The sequence below is a fragment of the Struthio camelus genome, chromosome W (assembly GCF_040807025.1).
Source record: "Struthio camelus isolate bStrCam1 chromosome W, bStrCam1.hap1, whole genome shotgun sequence".
Taxonomy (NCBI): Eukaryota; Metazoa; Chordata; class Aves; order Struthioniformes; family Struthionidae; genus Struthio; species Struthio camelus.
Genome location: NC_090981.1, coordinates 17,895,337 through 17,915,934, shown reverse-complemented (window position 1 = coordinate 17,915,934; position 20,598 = coordinate 17,895,337). Strand labels below are relative to the sequence as shown.

Sequence of the window (20,598 nt, the reverse complement as noted above, 5' to 3'; positions counted from 1 at the left end):
TCAGCTCAGGAAGGCATGTGAAATTTCAAACCTTTCTTTCTAAACTCAGCAACGTTTAGCTTGCAGATTAGAGCTATTACAAACAAGCCCCCAACATGACCAGTAACATTTTAAATCTCTTTCCCTCATTCAAGAGTGAGGAATAGACGGAGAGATGAAGTTTTTTTGTTTTTGTTTTTTTTAAACTTTCGTCTAGTAACCACAATTCCTTGATATTTCACCCGGCTTTTTCCACATCTAGTTTATTTTCTGCCTCCTCCCACAAGATTTCTTTTTCATATAGATATTCATTATCCACAGATCTCTTACCATTTATGCCATGTAAGTCAAGAAAATATCATCCAGCTTTCGAGATGGAAGATTTAGTCTCTGTTCATAACAGCTTTGATTCTCTTTTGTTCCATTTCTTTTCCTCTGGTAGTTGAAAGAAGTGTGTTCCACATTCTGATTAACAGCTTCCAACAAGCGATTTCCCTCTAATTAATTGCAGCTAAGAATGAACAGATTACTTGAATAGGGCATTTCTCCCACTCTCAAAAAAGAAAAGAAGATAGTTATACAAATCATATATACAAGCATAGAAAGTTCTATAAGTACCAATTCATACTTTCAAGATCACAGGGCTTCAAAGACTACTGAGTTTTCTCTTTCACATGCGTTTCGTTTCAGTTCTGCAGTTCCATTTAAAATACAAACTATCTAATATGGACTCTCTTCTTTGCATCACTTCATTTTGAATCCTGTCTGAAGTTGCTCATGCTGCTGTTAATAGAACCATAGAGTAATTTAGGTTAGAAAGGACCTTTGGAGGTTGTCTGGTGCATGTACCTGCTCAGACAAGAGCCAGCTTTCAAGTTACATCCACATTGCTCGGGGCCTTGTCTAGTCAAGCTGTGAGCATCTCCAAGGATGGAGATGCCACAGCCTTCCTTGTATCTATTCAGAATTTCTCCTACTGCAGCTTCTGTCCTTCACTTCTCACCCTTTCCCCGTGCACCCCCAAGAAGAGTCCACTTCCTCTATAACCACCCTTTAGGTAGCTGGTAACACAAAGCCCCAACAAGCCTTCCCTTCTTTAGGCTGAACAAGCCCAGTTCTCTCCAACTCTCTTTGCATGTCATAGGCTCCAGCCTCCGCCTTAGCAGAGCACGCTTCTCTTGAGCAGGGGAAGCTCAGCACTCCTGACGCGATCTCACAAATGCCGAACAGAGGGGATTAATGGTTCCTGCAATCCACTGATTACGCCACTGTTAACGCTGCCCAGGGTGCACTTGGCCTTCACTGCTACAAGGGCACACTGCTGATTTTTGCTCAGTTCACTGTACCCCAAACAGATGCTCTAATTAATACCAAATTTCTATCCTCATATCTCATATCCTGCATTTGAAGTAGTCGGCATATCATAGCCCATATGCTTTTACTGTGGTACACAGAAGTTGACTCTGAAGTATAGGAACATGAGTCCACCCTGTTGTTGCTCTCAGCTTCCTTTGCAAAACAGCCATATCAGCCTGACACCGATGCTGGTGTTATCATCTCTTCTGGGACCAGGACTACAGTGCTTTCTCCGGTTCTCTAAGCTAAGCTCCACTGAGTGTTATGGATATAAATAGCATCCTAACAGTCATGATGCATCTTGTTTGGCCATGAGGCCGAAATTCATTCTGTTTGAGGGGAAGCAACAGAGGAAGCCTCTAGGCGAGCTCGTAACTTAGTGATAACTGCAGTCTCCAGGGAAAAATGAGATGCAGACCAGAGAAGCACCTCAGAGTAAAAAGTGAACTGGACCATGTCTCCCGTTTACTTCACATCTTTTAATTCCAAACATGGATGTTTCTATGTCAGAGCTGGAAAAACAAATGCATGTTGTTTGCTCTACTGCAAAAAAAAAAGATGAAGTAAATTTGTGGACACTGCTGAGCCGTTAAATGATTAAAATAATAATTAAAAAAAACCCACATACACACAATATTAAGAAGCAAATAAGGTTCTTCTAAGCACAAAAAAGGAAATGATAAGCTGATTAACTCCACCAAGTAGAAAGGCAAGTGTTCTCAACTAAATTGAAATCTGGAAGCCATTTATGGGGTGAAGTTTTTGGATTAAGAATCAAGTTAAATCCTTTTTCAGAAATTATCATAAAGAAAAAAAAAAAAGAAGGTTATCAATAAAAACTAGTGTCATTTGCAATCTAATCATTTGATGTGTTACAAACGACTGACTGCAGGAAGGAAGACCTACATAGGCAGTGTGATGTTATGTTTGTCAGCATAGCTTATTGGACCCTCCCTCCCGCGTAAGAGTATAAAAGAGTCATAGCGAGTTACAGATGAGCTTTGATGTAAAACAAGGTGCAGAGCCTCCCTTGACTTGCACGCTATACAGCAGACCCCCCCACCCCCAGCACAGGGTTGAATTGCGAAGGGTTGGGGTGCGAAGAGCACCCCTTCTCTGGGACTATGTAACTTCATCTCCAGACTTCTACATCTGAGCACTGAGTAAAGGATGCAGAGAGAATCGCACTGGGAATACACGAGTTCCTGGTGCCACAAAAGGGAAGCAGAAGGGGCCTGCCATGAAAACATTCTTTATCCTCCTTCCCATAACATAACATAAAAAGCATGGATTTTCACTGCAGCATCACCACATTAAGTGTAAGCTCCCCTCCTCCTCCACCACCTTCTTTTCCCCAGAAACTCTCACCTCTTCCCTGAAAAAAAGCTTCTGGGATTGCCAATCCATCCAAACCCAAGTCTGTCTTACTACAAAACTCAATAGGGGCACAGGGAGAACTACCGTTATCTCAACCCCACAAGGATAAATGACCTTGCAAGAGACCAGAACGCTGGGGCTCCAAACAGCTGTGTCAGTGTGAATAGGTGCCAGCTGCTGTGCTCTCAGTGACTTTTTCTCCTTGCCTATGTAGGACAGTATTTAGAGACCGGCTACTCTCAGAGTAGCCAAAACAGCAGTATCTGTAGCAAAGTCATGTTTTTTACCAATAAGCTGACAAAACTGTTCTTGCTTTGCAAGAAAATACAACTCCAAGGCCCGGAAGAGATTTAAACAGAACATAAGTCACAAGCAAGGTAGAGTGCTCTCCCCTGCCATGAGAAAGCACAGTGTGGCTTCTTACACCTAGTTTCCCCCTTTCAGCCAGCATTCATTACTGAGTCAATGTTTCAGCACGTTTCTAAAGAACTCAGTACCTTCTTCACAGTAACAGAATCTTTAAATCGACAAAGCTTGACAAAAACACAGCTACCACTCTGACAAAATAAAAGCAGCCCATTGCTTTGGAGTATAGTTATTCTCGGCTTTGAGTCTCCCTTGCTACCGATATTTGAGTTACATATGATTGGTACGTGAGTTTCAGTGAAATCAACGTTACAATCCAGTTCTAATCCTTCCTGACAAAGGAATCAGGAACTACAGCTCCAGTCTCACTTCTTTTCCTTTTACCCTTCACACCCTCAGGTACAAAGCAACGTCTCTTGTAAGGCTCCGTTTTAATTAAGTTTAGCAAGACCAGGTTAACCAAGCTCCCATCTACTCAGTAACTTCTTCATAGCTGTCGCTGGGTTCCCAACAGAGCATCCAACAGGCTACTTACATTTTTCCCCCCTGCATGTAGGATTGCCAGTTCTTTTTCACTTTTATTACCAGCTGAGAAGAGGCAGCCTCTCTCTCCTGGAGCCTTTAGGTCTTATTTCTCACTAGGACCTCTTTTATTTCTCAGAAGACCTGTCCTCTTGAAGTCTCCCCTTCAAAGAGGGTGGATCTCCAAATATAGCCTATCTAGAAAAAGCTTCACTAGCATCAATAGTTTTCCTAGTGTTTCCTATCTAGGAAAAGCCTTGTTCATCGGTATTCTTTAAACCACAAGCACACTTTAACTTCTACACATAGAGCCTGTGCTTTAGGCTTAGATTCAAGTTCCTTCCTCCCAGCAGCCCTAGAGCTAGCTCAGGTGCAGCACATTACAGCTGAAGAGAGGATGCGGACATTAACTCCTTCATGATAGGCAGGGGCAAATACCAGGTGGCCAAACCTGCCCCCCCCCCAGAAAAGAGACATACGTGGCTTCAAAAGCAACAGTATCAGCCCAGGTTTTAATTCTTTCCCAGTTTCTTTGAGCTCAGCTATGAACTGTCTAGAACACAACAATACTATAGCTTTGCAAGGAGACAGAAAATCATAACTGAAAGTAACAGTAAAACAAGATTACAATTCTGCCAAATTTATTACAGACATTCTCTGTCTGTTAAAAGGTAAAGGAAATTGCCACTGCTGGCTTTTTTCCTGATAACTGGAGAAGAAATGGACAGAATAAGAAGAGAACTCTGCATTCAAACCCACAGCAAATACAACCATAATCAGATAAAAGAAAGATTAACATAGCGCTCTTGAAATAAATTCAATCTGGTTCACAGAAACAAGTTCCAACATACAAGGACATAAAAAACAACACAAAGAAAAATGTAAGACAACTTAAGCCAAAGGCAGGACGGCTTGTCCAAATCTGGAGCAGTTACTGACATGAAGGTTTCAAGAACTGTGTGTCTATGTGTGGTCAGCTTGGCTCACAAGCAAGCCTGGATGGCTCAATACCTAAAAGAATGTAAAAAGCTCATACCTAAGAGGTGTGTGTTCAAACTCAGTCAGCGACTGACTTTTTAAAAACAGACACAGAGGTCACATGTCTAGCCTAGCTCTATCTCTTGGCCACTCATCAGATGGCTATTTGGGGCTCTGTGTACTTTTAAGTCCCAAAACCTGAATAGTCGCTGGCTTAGAAGAGAGGCGCTCCTTTCCGCTGCTCTGTTAGCGTAACAATTACTCAAAGCTGGACAAAAATAATAAACTTGACCTAGGATTTCACTCCTTCACAATTTGCTCAATGTTCTGGGACACTCTATGAGCTGGAGTCAGTTCGAGTGGTTCAAGATCGTTCTCTGCAGTTTGCACATTCAGTTGTTTCATGCGAGACTTTCGGAGCAGCTCTGCCTCTTGTTCCTGCTTTTCTCACCATCCCTGTGGATGTTACCTTGACTATGACTGCTACATTAGCAAATAGCACAGACCAATAAGGATCAGTTGGTAAAGCTAATCTGAGTATCTAACATCTGCACTACATACACTTCAGCATTTTGTTTTGGGTTCTTCTGGAGAGCTCTAGCCTGGTCCCATGAACCAAATACCTATCTGTGGCCAGAGTATATCTGTCCTGGCACGGATCCTCCAGTTCATTCAAAAGGAATCCAATCCACACAGTTCAAAACCACTCCAAAAACACAAACAAAAATATAGCCTGAAGACTCACTTTGAAAGAGTACTCCTGATCTAAACTAAAACACTAACGTAAGCACACCCCTCGATTACCCCATTTCTTAAAACCTTAAAAAGGAAGAAAAAAACAAAAAAAATGAATACCCGATTCATACAGGCAAGGAGTTTTCTGTACCAATAATTTTCTATACCAAGCTCTTTTTCCATGGATCACTGTTTAATAACCATGTATTGACTCTGGTTTGGAACAAAGTAACGGTGATGCAAATTCAAGCAGAGGCTACGTAGACTTTTGAAACTTGTAGGAAACCAGTCTCCCCAAATGTATAACCCATATCTAGCTTCCTCAAAATTCCTATCGCTTCCCCCGAAAAAACCCAAGAAACAAGAACACCTTCCAGATACCTCAGGGAGTTTACACAGATGGAATAGAGGCTGTCTAGCTCACTCATTCAGTAAATAGACTGCGCCAATGCAATTTCAGGGAGACATTGTATGTTAAGCTTCCATCTACTTCAGATAAACCATTTCCATCTTCTCCCCAGAGAGATTAAATAAAAGCGAAGTCCTTGGGCTGCTTAACTGATCTCATCACCTAATTAATCTGATTACTTGAGGAAATCAGGAGAGAGGAGGACATCCTCCAGTGAGTGTCTCAGACCCCTCAGGAATGAAGTGTTTAAGGGCAACAGAGGATCGCTTTGCTTTCTGATCTCCATCTCCCCCCCCCCCTTTTTTTTTTCCTTACATACGTATATACATTAAAGATGGAAGTTTGCTGTCTCCTTGTGATATAATTCAATTTCTCTTCGCAACTGCCCCTAAGAAGTTAGGGGATAGAGAAGCCGTACCAGAGGTGATTATCTAGCTGACCAGCAACTGCAATTGAGGTAAGACACTGCAATTTAAGCAGAAGGGAATAGACGTCAGGGAGGCTGAAGTCTACCTTCTAGGAGCATGTTAGCAACAAACTGACAGGTCCTTATAAATGAGCTAAAGAAGGCAATTACCCCTCAGTTCTCCCATCTCTTGCAGGCTCAGTGGTCTTCCAGAGTCATAAATCAGTGAAAGAAAACTCTTCCTCAATTGGATTTTCCCACACTGGGTTCAGCATTGTTTGACAGGTGTCTTAAGTTCAGCACTGCTCTCTTTACTAGTTCTCAGTCTTTACTTTTTAAGGTACTGCTAAACACACCACTGAAACTGAAATGCAGTTAAAGTGGTTAGCAAGTTCACCTCATGGGTATGAGCCTTTGCATCAAGTTTTACACTTCTACCCTCACTCAGAAACACTTTACCCCCACCTTCCCTGAAGCACGCATCTCTGCAAGTTAGAAACCAAGTAAAGCAATAGAAGCTTTTACTGTCACTTCACTTCCACATACCTTGTTTGATTATATCATACAGCATCCAGCTGTGATGCAATTAATTTCATTATCAGTCATGTATTAAATTCACAAATACCCATGGTGGTATAAGGCACATACAGAGAAGAGTAGAGACCAGAGAAGTCAAATTGGTACACACATCACATGCCCCTTTCCCACACGTGGGTGCATACAGCTAATCAGCTGCAGGTACCAGCATGTGTCTCAGCTGAGACCCTTTACCTCCTATGGTTGAGTGCTTGTCAAGGACTTGGTTTGATAGCAAGTTTCCCAGCCATAAACCTTTCCTGTAGCCCCGTTGTGTCTGCTGGTGATGCCTCATTCTTGAGATATATGTTCCGCTGCCTTCTCACAGGTGATGTGCCTCTAAGGAGCTGGGTTCATTTCTACACAGGCCTTTCAGAAGCACAGCCTCCAGACTATCACCCTTGGGCCACCTTTTTGTTCCTCCCTCAAATACAGACTCAGCTGCCTTCAGAAGTACTAGCTAGTTTTCCAGTGGACACCATGTCTTACGGTAAAAGGCTCTAACATTGAGAGCCTTGAGAAGAATTTCACAACTGTTCCAAGTTGAATGAATTCACATGCCTTTTCCAAGCTTTAAGCTTTTCATCTGAATAGAAATCACAACCATCTTTGTCCATCCACCTTCCACATTGCCACAACTCTTTCTGTGCCTTGGGTGTTAGATTTGCACTCTGGACAAGTGGTGCTCAAAATATGACTGCTTTTTTTTGTTTTCCTCTCTTAAAAAAAGGCACTTGCCAAAAGGTTTCCGAGTACAGGCTCCCATCAGTAAGAAGCACTAAAAAAAAAAAATCAGTCATCCAGGGCTTCTCATCTCAAGCAGAAAGAATGGTTGGTTCACTTTTACAGCGGAAAAGACAGATGCTTCAGTGTTGCATTCAGCAGCACTGAGAAACTACTGTTCACTGAAGGACAGAGTTTGCCCAGCAAAATCTGGACTTTAAAAGGTATACTTACCGTACTGCAGCTTGCTTGCTAAGATGAATTCCCTGAGCATCTCAGGATGCCCTAGATGAAGTTTAACACTTTTCATTTTAAGTCCTCAAGTTTCCCCCAAAATCAGGATGTAGAAATACCATTGTGCTATGAAGCAGCACAGTTGCCATTAAGACCTACTCTCTTACCATACATTTCTGGTGAGAAAGGATAAGAAGGATGCCAAACAAGCCCTATTAATCAGCCATTGAAAGAAGCACTCCAACAGGAGTTGTACGTTTCCAACACCCTGCACTGTGCTGATAGAGCCCTTGTTTGGCACTCTCATAGCTACACATACAGGTTTTTGCTGTTTTAAGTTCTAGCAGCCACCTACACAGGTTGTATGTATATTTACATATCATATTCAAACACTTAAGTTTTCTTCCTACGAGACATGAAAAATTAGTCTCCAAACAGCTGGGTTTTCAGGTTTCAAATGATTGGTCAAAATAGTACCTATAAACATTGTTACTACAGATTAAAACATTCTACATACTTACGCTCCAGAGAGAAACCACTTTAACTTGCATAACTGTTTCCATCAGTAAGACACACAAGACAGATGACTCCCATATGCTAAATCTTTATTGTGCTACTACTGTTTAGAGCTTTTATTAGTCTTCATAGACACACATCAAAAAAGAATGTACATTAACAGTGGCTAGATTGATGGGCAATGTAATAAATCTATTCGGTGGTGGTTTGTACACATGCAGTAATTCTTGTGGTGTAAAAGTCTTAGCCAGGAGGCCAGCCCAATTGACGACCACCCAGAATATGGAGATGTACATGATAGACAGACTGCCCACCCTCAGGCCCTTCATTCACAACCATCCGGAATCCATTGGTCAGGCCCAGGTTAGCAGCACACTTCTTGCCAACAATCATTAAATGCCCAAGAAGCTGGAGGAAAAAAAAAAAAGAAAAAAGAAAAAAAACACACAAAGAGGGGAGAGGGAGGAAGGGAAGGAATGAGAGCAGAGAACCATTCAGAGAAGCCAGTTAGCTAATTCCTTGTAATTCAACCATTGCTCTCCAAATTGCTGTCTGTCTGCAACTGACATTTTCCAAGTAAAGCTACAAAGAGTGATTATGCATAAGAGAGGAAAGAGAGCTATGGAATTTTGTCAAGCTAAACAGTAATGGACTACAAAAGAGTCACAGAAGCTAAATTTGTCTCAGGGTTAAAGCCCCCATTATTTCTTCAGGCAATAGAAGTAATTCTCATGGAAAAAGAAAGTTTACATTTTCTTGCATGGGTTTACAAGATCTTTGAACTTCATTTTTCTGGCTACAAATTAAATATTCAGTACCCCTCTCAAACAACTTACCTTTTCTTCAGCTCCGCCCTGCCAAATACCCCAAGCCCTCTTCTCCATACTAAAATGAGTACTATTTACTGTAAGCCATGAAAATAGGCTGTATTTCACAACATAGCTTTTTGCACTAGGAATCCATATCCAGTGATATAAAGTATTGCACATCTCTATTTTGACTGAAAGATTCCATTGCTGCTATAAGCTAGAGGCAAAGGATTATGGTGTCAGAAGAGCTGAAATAGCCGCCTACTTTTCCTCTTTCTAGTGTCAAAGAGGAAAGAGGGAATGGGGAAGAGTCTAGGAGATTTTGAACTAATTAAAGGCAGTTTGGCATACAGAAAGCTTCCACAATACTTACAGATTCATCAGAGTCTTCTGCTTCAGATAATCGGACAATTGGCTTCTTAGGAACCACTAGGAAATGTGTTGGAGCTTGAGGTGAAATATCATGAAACGCAAGGCACTAGAGGAAGAGTAAACAGTTAAAATGCAGTTTGCTTCAGAGGAAGGTTAATAGTTTAATCAAATCAATAGGGCCCAATAAACATACAAAGTAGAATATCAGATACTCTAAAGGCAAACAAAGATGTTGATTTTTCTCATTACTATTATTATTAAAGTTTGCCACTTGCTATACACAAATATCTATTTAGAGAGAACTGCTGGTATAAACATAGAACATTGAATTTTTTCAAGTATTATATAAAAGCAATAGCATTTTAAATGAGGGTTAAGGCTATCATAAAGTTACCTTCACGCTTTACCATTTTCTTATACGCATAACAGCTAACAGAGCTGACTGCATGCATTACTTCCTACAGAAAGTACATTAATGCTTATTTCACTCTCTTCTTAAGGGCCTGTTTAATAATCTAAACAGCAAACAACCACTAACCATCTTTCAGTTGCATCTGAATATTGCTTTGGTCAGATGTAGTAAGGCAGTTTCAAAGAGTTATCCGACTGAGGCTGTATTAAATCTGTCACCTCAATAACACCAGCTATTTCAGAGAAAGAATATTTTAAATAACATATTAAGGCTTCAGACATTCCCGAACTGAGACAAGGGTGTCAGTTTTGAAACATGAACACCTACCTGTAGGAAGTAGGTAACTCCAATTAATTTTACGGAAGTACGAAAGTTACTAGCAATCAGAAACTGCACACAGCAACTCACTAGCCACATTAAATCAATCTCAAGACAAGCGTTTACCTCCAGAAGGGGGATTCTGCATGCAAAATGATGAGGCCAAGGAGAGAGATGAGCATTTTAGATTAGAGACTTCCAGCATGTGGGAAAGTAGAAGAGCAGGCAAAGAGAGGAAGAGGGAGCCATGATGCTGATGCAAGTGGCCAGCCGCAGAATCAGAAGTTGCTACTGCCACAACCATGACCTGGAGATGCTCATGCTGTACTACCCATACACTCTGCTACTGCTAACTACTGGGAACCTCTGACTCACTCATAAGACTTAACATCAAAACTTTTTGCAATTAGTGGTCAAGTTATGCCCTAAAGTAAGAGGGCATACCCTTAACACATATTTTAGATTCCTCAAAATATGTATTTCCTAGATGCTTTCAGTTATTTGTGCATCAGGAAACAGAATTTCCTATTCACTTCCAACTCATTGCTTTTTTTAATTCTATACAGAGCACCTGCAGCCTTTGCCAAGACTAAAGGTGATGAGAAGCCCAAACTTTGCTTATTTTAACACCTCCAGCATGCCCTTCCTTAAGCCATCTCTATGTAGATGATGCTCAGTTGTAACTCTCCCTTGATTAACTGCTTCTCTTTCCCAAACTGAAAGGGTGGATAAAAAAAAGAATGGATGAATGGAAGTAATTTGCACACAATTGCTTAAAATTAATTTAGGTTGATCAAAGCCAAAGTGGTTTTCCAAACTGCCTATTCTACGCAGTTCATATAAAGCCAGGAGACAAGTGGCTAAGCTGAGTCAAAGAACGTAATGAAGTAGATGAGTGGCAAATAATTTTCAATGGGGTAGAGGGCACACCTTTCGAACAAAAGCATAATCACAGAAAGCCGGTGAATGCAAGTAACACCAACCTTCATTTCAGGTTATTTTACCTATTTTTATTTCAAATGCAACTAAAACAGCACTGATAAGGCTTAATTCCACAGAAACTTTGTACTGTTTGCATCTCCTTTGCACTGTATATCAATTAATGATTAATTAATCTTCATTACATCCCTCCAGATAACATTTCCTACCAACAGCAAACAGACCTTCAGTGCAGTGAACAGAGTGAATTAAAGGATCCTTCACTCTAACCAACTAAACTAACAGCAGTTTTAAATTAAAATCAGGTGAGATACTGCAACCAATTAGTCTGTCATGAATCTGCAATATTTTCTGGAAATCATAGTAGTTTATCTACTCCTAAATCACTCATCATATTCAAGTTTGTAACATGCTTCTCAGTCAAGCACACCGTTGAGATTAGATTGCTGTAGCCAGCACAGCTGAGTAAAAAGCTAATGCACATTTCACCTTGACAAAAGAAAATAAGCACAGCTTTTCGTAAACGCAGAGCAGTACCACAAGAACGATGAATCGCACAATTTTTGAAAAGTAATGAACACTTCCAACATTCTGGAAAACAGATGGCAGCTACAACGCTATTGTGATCCATTAAAAAAGCACTGTTCCAAGCTATACATTGTTATTAAGCACACAGATCAGCAAAATAGCACCTTTTAGTAAGAGCCTTTTTTCTACATTACAGATAAACCCTATTTTCAAAGTACTTAGTATTAAAAACAAACAAATAAAAAAGCACCACTCATTTTGGATACTAACTTAAAGCTAACCTCTTATAACATCTACTTTTTTTTTCAGACTTGAACTGGATCACTTGGTTCCTAGCACATTGCAGGGCACTAGCATCAGCAAATTTTTCAAGCATGCCACGATCATGGTCCCACTTCACCAGATCACAGGCATTTTTGCAGCCTGTAGGGCGAGTAGTTTCTAAGTTTAAAAAAAAAATGAAAAGAAGTAATTTTTGATAAGCTTGGTGGTTCATAACCAAAGCCTGGCACGGCAGAGCTGCGAAATCTCTATGAGAACCACTGCTAGGCCTATCAACATCAGCATTTCTGATAACGAAGAAACAGCTAACTACGGTCACTAGCTGTGCAAGGGCGCCCCGAGGCCAAAGGCTTTAGTGCCAGAAGCCGCCCCCCCGCCCCGACGTTTCGCGGATGCGCCAGGGAGGGAGCCGCACGGCCCGGCCCGGCCCCCCCAGGGCGGCACCGCCGCCAACAGCCGCAGAGGGCCGCGAGCCGGGGGCGGCCACACTCCGGGCAGAGCCGCCGCTGCCGCCTCCCGGCCGCACCTGCTCGTCCTCGTAGATGATGTTGGCGGGGATCTCCTTGCGGATGATCTTGCCGAAGATGGTGTCGCCGCCCGGCCGAGCGGCCTGCGCCTTGCTGATCTCGTCAGCCATAGCGGCACCCTCCCACACGGCACCCGCCGCCGCCCGCCTCAGCGCTTCCTCCCTCGGCTCGGCTCGGCCCCGCCCTACCCGGCGCTCATTGGACCGCCGGCGACCGGCCCCACGCCGCGATTGGCCTCCTCACCTGTCCCTTTACGCGCATGTCCTGGGCGCCGCGGCGCTTATCAGGGCTGGGGGGATCTGGTGGCGGCGGCGCGGAGGGATCTGGTGGCGGCGGTGGAGCGGGTTAAGCGGTTCTGCGGCGGGAAATCTGCGCAGTGCGGGGAGGGTTAAGTGGCGCCGCGGAGGGATCTGCGCAGTGCGGTGGCTGCACTGAGGCTGCTGCGGCGCGAAGCGGTTCTCGCTGCCACAGGAGGTCCGTGGGTCAGGTCCCGCGGGGGTGAGCGGGGGGGGGGGCCGCAGCCCCACGACGGATGGGCCGAGCACTGGGCCCGCGGGTGAGGTCTGAGTCAGCGGGGCCGTGGCGGCGTCCGGGCCCCAGGCTGGGCGGGGGCTCCTGGGCCCTGGGAGTGGGTGTGTGAGCGGGTGTCCCGGGTGAGGCCGGTCGGGGCCGTTAAGGCCTATTGGTATACGTAGGGCCCTGACATTAAACATCAAGTATAATTCTGGTATGGAAGTATGTAGTTCCTCTCTAAGTCATCTGAAGAAGGGTACTGAAGTCTTTCTAAGCTTAGATTGGATTCACATGTATCAGTTTTAGTAGAACTAGAAACAGAGTAAGTGTTTCAATTTTCTCCAGAATAGTCTTTCCAGGATAAAAGGTGTTCCAAAAATATATATATTTTAGATCAGTTCTGATGAATAAACCTGGATTATGCCAGTGTTGATATTTTTAAGAAATAGAAATTGAGTTTAAATGCACTTGAACGCTCCTGGGGATTAAAAGGCAGCTGTGTAAAATAAATATGTTGGTTGTGAATTGATGGCTTTCCAATTAAGTGTTTGAAGTGATGAGATCTTTCTTCAGAAGAAAATTAGTAAGATACATTATGTTTATGGAATGCATAGGCTGGCTCTAGGATTGTGGGCACTACAGGCTAAACAAGGTTGAAGAGAATTAGTAGATTTAGTCTTTGAATTGTTTATTTTTTCCCTGAAAACAGTTAAGATATACAAAAGCCCAGCGCTGCATACAGTCCTATGTAGGTCCCATTCAACTCCTGTTGAAGCCGGCAGGAGTGTCTTAATAAGTCTTGGCATGAGGAAAGACAACACCATCTGAATCATTTTTTGTTAGTCACATCAGAAAAGGCCTCATGATCCCAGCAAGAATTATGATATTAAGCCTTTTGGGTGAGCTGCCAGAAAGTATAAACTGTAGAAACCTCTCTCTGCTCCCCAGTTAATGTGCTCATGCTGGGGGCCCTGCAGCCCCTCCCAGTCTCCTACTGAGCCCCCTCCACCCCCCGCAGCCTAGTGCTGTTGCTGTGGCCCTGCCAGCAGTGGTGGTCAGCACGCATAGGGGCACAGTGGGTCGCTGGGTGGCAGTGGGAGGGAGGCTGCTGTCCCCCAGCTGGTATCACACTGGCAGCATCAGCTGTGGTATTGTCTGGCATTGCGTTCCCCTAGGTTTGTCTTGATACACGCCAACCGGTTCTTCGGGGCAGCTGGTTTGTGCTGGCGTTGTGTGATGTAGGCTCGCTTCAGTGTACCCCCAAAAAACACCTAGAGGCTTGTTGCCATGTAGACAAACAGAAAACCGTGACTTCAGTGTTTCTGTTTAAGGCTCCTAGCTCTCGTGGTGACAGAGAGACCCCTCCTAAGGTGAAATACTGATGCCTCAGCATCGGACCAAGCGAAGCGGCGCTCGGGGGCGCAGGCCGCCGTCGGCGCGGGCGGGCAAGCCCTGCGCGGAACGAGGGCGGAGGCCAGCGCGGCCCGGGAGAGCAGCGTTGCCGGGGACGCCCGGAAGCCCCTTGGCGTAGGGACGCGCCGGAAGGATTGCCGCGCGCCCTTCCGGTAACCTTCTTCTAGCGGAAAAGGAGGTGGCCACGGGCCTTGGGGCGGTGCCTTCCGATTGGCTGCGGCTGAGCGCGCGGGAGGGGGCGTGGCGCTCCCGCGGCGGCGGCGGCGGCGGGCGGCGCGGCGCTCGCCATGGCGAGCCGCGGGCAGGTGAGCGTGGCGCGCATGCGCGGCGCTCGCGGAGTGGAAGGTGGCCAATGGTCCTCGCGGGGGGGTAACGGTCGCCCCGCTGCCAGTAGCCGTTGGAGCTGCTCGGAGCTCGGGGTATACCTGGCTCTTCCCGGCGGAGCGCTGGCCTGGCTGGGGCCGCTGAGGAGAGCGGGCGGGCGGGCTGACGGATAGATGTCCTCTGCCCCTACGGCCTCCCCGGTGCTCGGGGTCGCCTCAGTTGAATTGGGGAAGGGGCGGAGAGGAGCTGTGCAGGGCGGCCCGGGCCGCTGGAGGGCAGAGGAGCGCTGCGACCAGGGCCGGCTGCTCGGGGGCCACAAGCAAAGCCTGCCCCCGGGTGACGGGCTGTTTGTCAGAGGGGAGCTGGCAGGAGGTGCAGGGCCACTTGGAATAAAGCATTTCAACGTTTTCTGAGTTAGTCGTGCTTTAGCGTGCCCTGGACAGTTTAATGTCGTGATGCGCAAACGGGATCTGGTTGTCAGTCATACGGTGGTGCTTGGTGCTCGGCTGTTTGGAGTTGATGGTAATGTGCACAGCACCAAAGAAGACAGGCTGTGTTCTGCTTCAGATTCGGCAGCCTGCGGATGTAAATACTAATTGAACTTGAAATGTATTTGTATTCTTAGGGATGTGAGGAAATTTTTCCTTATATTTCACCAGAGAGTAGTAAGCATTTGTAGCATCAACAAGCAGAGGCTTTAGGACAGGAAGGACGCTACACCTGGTCATAGAAGGTGCACTTTTGTATGCAAAGGCCATCGTGGAAAAAAGAGGCAGAAAGTGAGAGAGCAGTAAGGTAGTGGTTGAAATCCCTTAACAGAATGAGTTATGATGGGAAGGTGTAGAAAAGCAACGGCAGAAAAACAGGTGCTTATCTCACCCTTGCTTTTCTGGGGATTTGAGCCCCCTGTCTCAGAATAGAAGTGTTGTAAAGCCTGTTGGGGTATTTTGAGGGTTCTGTGTTTTGCTAGGTGACTACAGTGCTGGAAGGAGTCAGTGCATTGGTCAACCCTGCCTTGAAGTCATGTAATGTTATGCTTGTAACTTCTGTGATCTGATGTTATGCAAGCAGTGCTAGAGGAAGATACCTGAAAAGTATTGATCAGAGTTTGAAATAATCAGAAAATATGGCCTCTGGTTTCACCCTGCGTATGTCTGTGGCTCAAAATTACTTGTAATATTAATTTTGCTATTTGCAAAGATGGTAAAATATTACAGGCTGGAAATATTTCAAGGTGTGCTGTCCAAATAATGCAATCAATCTCCTAAAATCTGCCTACAGAAGAACGAATTTATATGCTAGCTCTTAATTCTATTCATTCTACTTTCCACAGTTTTAGCCACAAAGGGAACACTGCAATTGGAGACAACCTAGTCCTGGTTAACTGTGAATTATTAAGGACAAAAAAGACAAACAGGAGTTAACATGCTCGCTTTTATATATTTCTGCTCACATTTGTTTAACTGCTTGTCAGATCATGCTTTAAGTCTTGTAAAAGTGACTCAGATTTTTAACTTAAAGAAGCATCGCCAAGAATCTTAGACAATTGGGAACGCACTAGTTTATCTTCTTTCCAGAAAGGTCTGGAAAGTATGTCCTCAACAGCAGCATATGTAGTCATAAATTACAATAGAAATTATAAAGCACTTTACTGAAGCAAAGCGACATTTGAATTTGTTGTTATTTTAAGTTGTCCCTTAATGTTGTAAGTAACCCCTTGATACTTTATGTTATAGAAGCCGCATTGAACTGGAAGATTACCTGTTCTTACTGTTTTATGACTTTTTCCTTTTCTTGACTGTCCTGTTGTGTGTGCATACTTCTGGATGAGTTGAAGATTATGAGGAAATACCTAAAATTGTGCCTTCTAAAGGTGCCTGAACACACAAGGAAGTACTAAAGATAACTATAACATGTTCTCAGACTTTTTGGTGCTTGTCAGTGATTGACCACAAATCGAAATATCCTGATATTTTCTGTAATTCATGACAATATGCATGAATAAACAGCCAAAAGCATATGTCTATGAGCTGTCATTCTCCCTGTTTTTGCATTATGTCCGTACTGAGGTCTGTCATCTCTACGTTGTAAATCCTAATCTTTCTGAATATTTGTTCTTACTGAGGTTTTTATTTGTTGATCTGATTACTTATTTTTAGGGAAGGACTTTGTTTTGTGTTGGTTTTGCCATATCACCTGTAGAAGATCATACCTAAACATTATACAGAGACATTAAAAATAATTGTGCTAATTAGTTAATCTGCTAGTCGAGATCCTTTTAAAATTCTCTTTTCTCACATGTGAGAATACTTTCTCACAACATGAGAACACTGTAGCCATTTACATTTCTTTCCTTCTTTGTAATGAGAGTATTGAATTCAATGATATACTCTTCAAAGTCTGTTTAGGTAACTTGACTTGGGCAATTACTCTTTTTTTTTAAATATTGGCATGAGAAATATGTTTGCATGAATGTGGTTTCAGGGTTAGATTGCTATCATGCAAAGTGATAATAAGTGTAGTGCCAGTACTTTCTTGCATCTCAGATGATTTTGAAATGTCCAAACTGTCTAGGGTTTTGGTTTCCTTTATCTGCAGATTATTTGATCAAGAATTGAGACATAGTATATAAGAAATTGATTTCCAACCAAATTACATACTAAATGGAAAGAACATAAAATATCAAGCAAAAGCAAAATATCCTTAATGGTAGCATGTTCATTTTAAATGAGAATCTTGTTAGCAAACATTCTATTGATATTTTGTTGACAGGTTTTGAAGCTTTTTAAATTGTTGCACAGAACCCGACAAGAGGTTTTTAAAAATGATACCAGAGCCTTAGAAGGTAAGATATTCTTGTTATGTGGTAGATGGTCACCTCTCTCTCTGGAACTTTCTTCTCCTTGCATGTTACGTTGCCTGAATATGATTCATTCTTAAAATAAGCGTCATTGCTGTGGCTGTGAAGACTTGATAGGGCCTCTAGTCAGCTCTCTAATCAGCTGAGGGGATTACATGTGTGTTGCTGGAGGTGGGGTGGGTGTTGTTGTTGTTTTAGTTTTTTTTTTGCTTTTCAGAAAGAGCGTGAAAGGTGGAGAAGGGAGCTAAAGATTCCCCGTTTTGGAGGATGTGGAGGTGGCTAGTGTTAATCCAAATCAATTCTGCAGTGCCAGATAGTACATAACTATGCTAATGCTTCTGTTGGGGCCAGTGAGTAGGTGATGCAAGAACCAAAATGCAAGGGAAGGAGAGAGGAGTACTTCTTCTGTTGTCGTTGTTGGCTTATGCCATCTTAAGGTGACTGTAATTTCAGCAGTAATTTCCCTGTCTCATCCAGTCCAGCTGCTCAAGAGAAATCATTAACTGTATGTGGTTCTTTCTCACTTTTCTTTGCAACTTTACCATTTTCTACCTGTGTTTGTTGTGAGAGTGTGTGGCAAAGACAAACGATATCAAGTCGTTAATGCTATTTAGCCTTGTTAACAGAAGCAACAGTGCTAATGAGAGGGAGGGTACGTTAATTCCAGTTTATAGAACAATTGATGAAGGGGAGTGAATTAACATTCAGTTTGGTTTTCTTTACCAAATGTGTTTGTGTGTATTTTGTAAGAGAGAATGAACTTAGAAGGACTAATGAAAACAAAGTTGAGTAGCAGACAAAAGAGTACAGTTAGAAAGAAAATGATTCTTAAAATCTCCTTTTAAACGATTGCCTTCCACTTTTAATAGACAGCCATTGAGGAAACTTTTGTGTGTCTGTAGCCAGACATCCTATAAGTGGAAACAAAAACCCAGTTGTTAGACTCGTGCCATATTTCTGAAGTATAATGTTGCTGAAAGTGTCTCTTTTTGGAGCCTTGGTGATCTTTCTGGGATTTTTTTAGTTTGCCCCCCACACCCCCCTCAGTGCAGTCAAAGCATGCTTAACTGTACTAAGCATTTGACTTGATCCTCTTTATATAGTTGCTGTTCAGGTAATCAATATTGCTTCTGTAGTAATTGAAACTTTTAGTAATAGTGTCTATATGTTAATTTTTTTTAAATTTCAGAATACTAGATGAGCAGTCTTAGTATTATATTTTATCCTTACACCAATTAAATCTAAATAAGACATTCTCACCTGAATTCCATGGAAATCTTGTATTGAAAAAACTTTGGGCTGACTGTACCAGGAAAGGGATGTGGTTTTTGTTGTTTTTGGTTTTTTTAATGGAAAGGAGTAGGTAGCCAAAGGAACGTAGATACGGACCTGATCAACAAATTGCCCAGAGACAGTCAGAACGGCCTTAGAAATGTGGGTTATGAGCTGCTGAAAAAGTAAAAATAAAGTTGTTCTGTTCATGCTTTCTTTCCTTACTGTGTTTAGCTGCAAGACAAAAGATAAACGAAGAATTCAAAAATAACCGAAATGAGACATCTGCAGCGAAAATAAATGAGGTACCTCCCGTTTTGATTTTTTCCCCCCATTTTGCATGAAAATTCATGCCTTTTTCTGAAAAGATCTCAGAGCTAATAAAAATATTTATTGAGACATTCAGAGAGCCTGGTGAGTTCTAAAAGGTGCTTCCATGGATCTTTGTTTACAAATATATTGATACCTCCATTGATAGATCTAGTATGTCATACAATTTTGCTTGCACTCAAATACATAAGGAAAAAGCACCTTCTAGTACTCTGATGCACTTATTCTGAGGCTCATAATAAAATTAGGGAGAAAAGTGTTTAATTTTGCTGGTTTTTCATGTAAATATTTTGTGTATTTTTCTTAGAAAATCTGCTGTAGCTTGGGTCACTTAAGTTTACCTGTCTTTGTTGTATAGACAAGTACACAAAGATATGGAGAACTTAAATAATCTCTTGCCTTAATGGCAGATATGGGAACTTATTTGGATTCCTGATCACAAGCTAGACGTCATTCTTCTTTAGCGGCGAGGGGAGAACTGTTAACTGGTCGTTACTTTATTATAACATAGAGGTGTTAATTCTACCACTGTTTTTTGTTTCTTGTTTCCTCATGGTGAAAACGTTTTATTCCAAAGGAACAGAACACTTTGTTATGTCACTTTGTAAGTTACTTTTGCTCAGTTGCTATTTTTACCGCTTTTTACTGAGTAATTTTCCAAAGCTTCCTGAGGCCTGAAATGAAACTTCTGTATTTTAGATGTTTTTAGTTATTGCTGTCCATACTGAGAGAATGATTTAGTCATTGTCATTCATCCTTTTAAGAATCTATTCATACAATGTCATTGGCACCTGTATGCAGTTTCTACCAACTCTGGGAGGTGATACGTTGGAAAGAAGTGCCTCCATCTGTCCATTGCAGAAATAAGTCCAGCAGAACTACAGAATCCTTGAACATCATATAAGTTGTTGTAGTCATTACTGAACGTATACCTATGCTGAAGTGACACTATTGTACAGGAACTGAATCAAGGGATAGTAGAGGACTTTTGAGAATTTGGACGCTTATTTGTTTAAACATGGGAGTTTTGCTTTAGATATCAGGTAAAAAAATGAATATTAGCCAACCAAACGTGTTTTACTTTGCCGGAGTAGAGTACTGCAATGTCTTCTGAATGTGACATTAAATATTTAGGTATGAAGTGACCTAAGAAGATGGGAATAACCATCTGCAATACTGGAATGTGGGATGCAGTGGCTGCATCTACCCTAGCGTTTTAGTTCAGGTCAGGAGTTCACTTTTTAAGTTGTCCGGGTTGTTTCCCTTTATTGTAATTTGGGTTGTTTTGTGAAGCAGTCTTACAGCATGTGACTGGATTACTTTTAAGATGAAGCTGAAGTGGAAATCATGCTTCAAGAGCAAACTTAACGCATTGTAGCTTCTGATGGGCATTCAGTAGGGGGAACTAGATCATACCTAGCTCAAACACTTTAAAGGGGAAAGCGGGGCAGAGAAAGATAGTGTAATTGTCAAGTCCTCGGCCTTAACTCTTATGCTGTAAAGATTCATTCTTGTTGGTACA

General features: G+C 42.6%; 2 protein-coding genes across 18 annotated transcripts in view; one reads left to right on the top strand and one right to left on the bottom strand.

Annotated features, from left to right (window-relative positions):
- Positions 1-8,249: 8,249 nt before the first annotated feature.
- Positions 8,250-12,561, bottom strand: LOC104150307 (adenosine 5'-monophosphoramidase HINT1). Its single transcript, XM_068924814.1, has 3 exons — positions 12,364-12,561; positions 9,360-9,464; positions 8,250-8,585 (listed from the first exon to the last, which is right to left on the bottom strand). Exons 1-3 carry the CDS (start codon positions 12,472-12,474, stop codon positions 8,421-8,423), a joined length of 381 nt encoding a protein of 126 aa, XP_068780915.1. The 5' UTR covers positions 12,475-12,561; the 3' UTR covers positions 8,250-8,420.
- Positions 12,562-14,433: 1,872 nt separating this feature from the next.
- The window catches only part of LOC104150276 (complex III assembly factor LYRM7), a 38,018-nt gene continuing 31,853 nt past the window's right edge, over positions 14,434-20,598 (top strand). For 4 of the 17 annotated variants that reach the window (XR_011137271.1, XR_011137272.1, XR_011137274.1 and 1 more), the window contains exons 1-3: positions 14,454-14,595; positions 17,387-17,459; positions 18,981-19,051. Coding sequence is in view for 9 of the 17 variants with exons in the window: in XM_068924809.1 (XP_068780910.1) it covers positions 14,578-14,595; positions 17,387-17,459; positions 18,981-19,051 (162 nt within the window). In the remaining 8 variants the exon portion in view is untranslated. The other 13 variants (XR_011137270.1, XR_011137273.1, XM_009684430.2 and 10 more) reach the window with 9 other exon arrangements.

Bases quoted from the DNA above. Each gene is read 5' to 3' on its own strand.
- LOC104150307 (XM_068924814.1), bottom strand. From the start codon at position 12,474: ATGGCTGACGAGATCAGCAAGGCGCAGGCCGCTCGGCCGGGCGGCGAC. The intron at 9,465-12,363 runs GTGCGGCCGGGA...CTCTTCCTCTAG, and splicing joins TCATCTACGAGGACGAGCAG to TGCCTTGCGTTTCATGATAT. The intron at 8,586-9,359 runs GTAAGTATTGTG...TTTTTCCTCCAG, and splicing joins CAGAAGACTCTGATGAATCT to CTTCTTGGGCATTTAATGAT.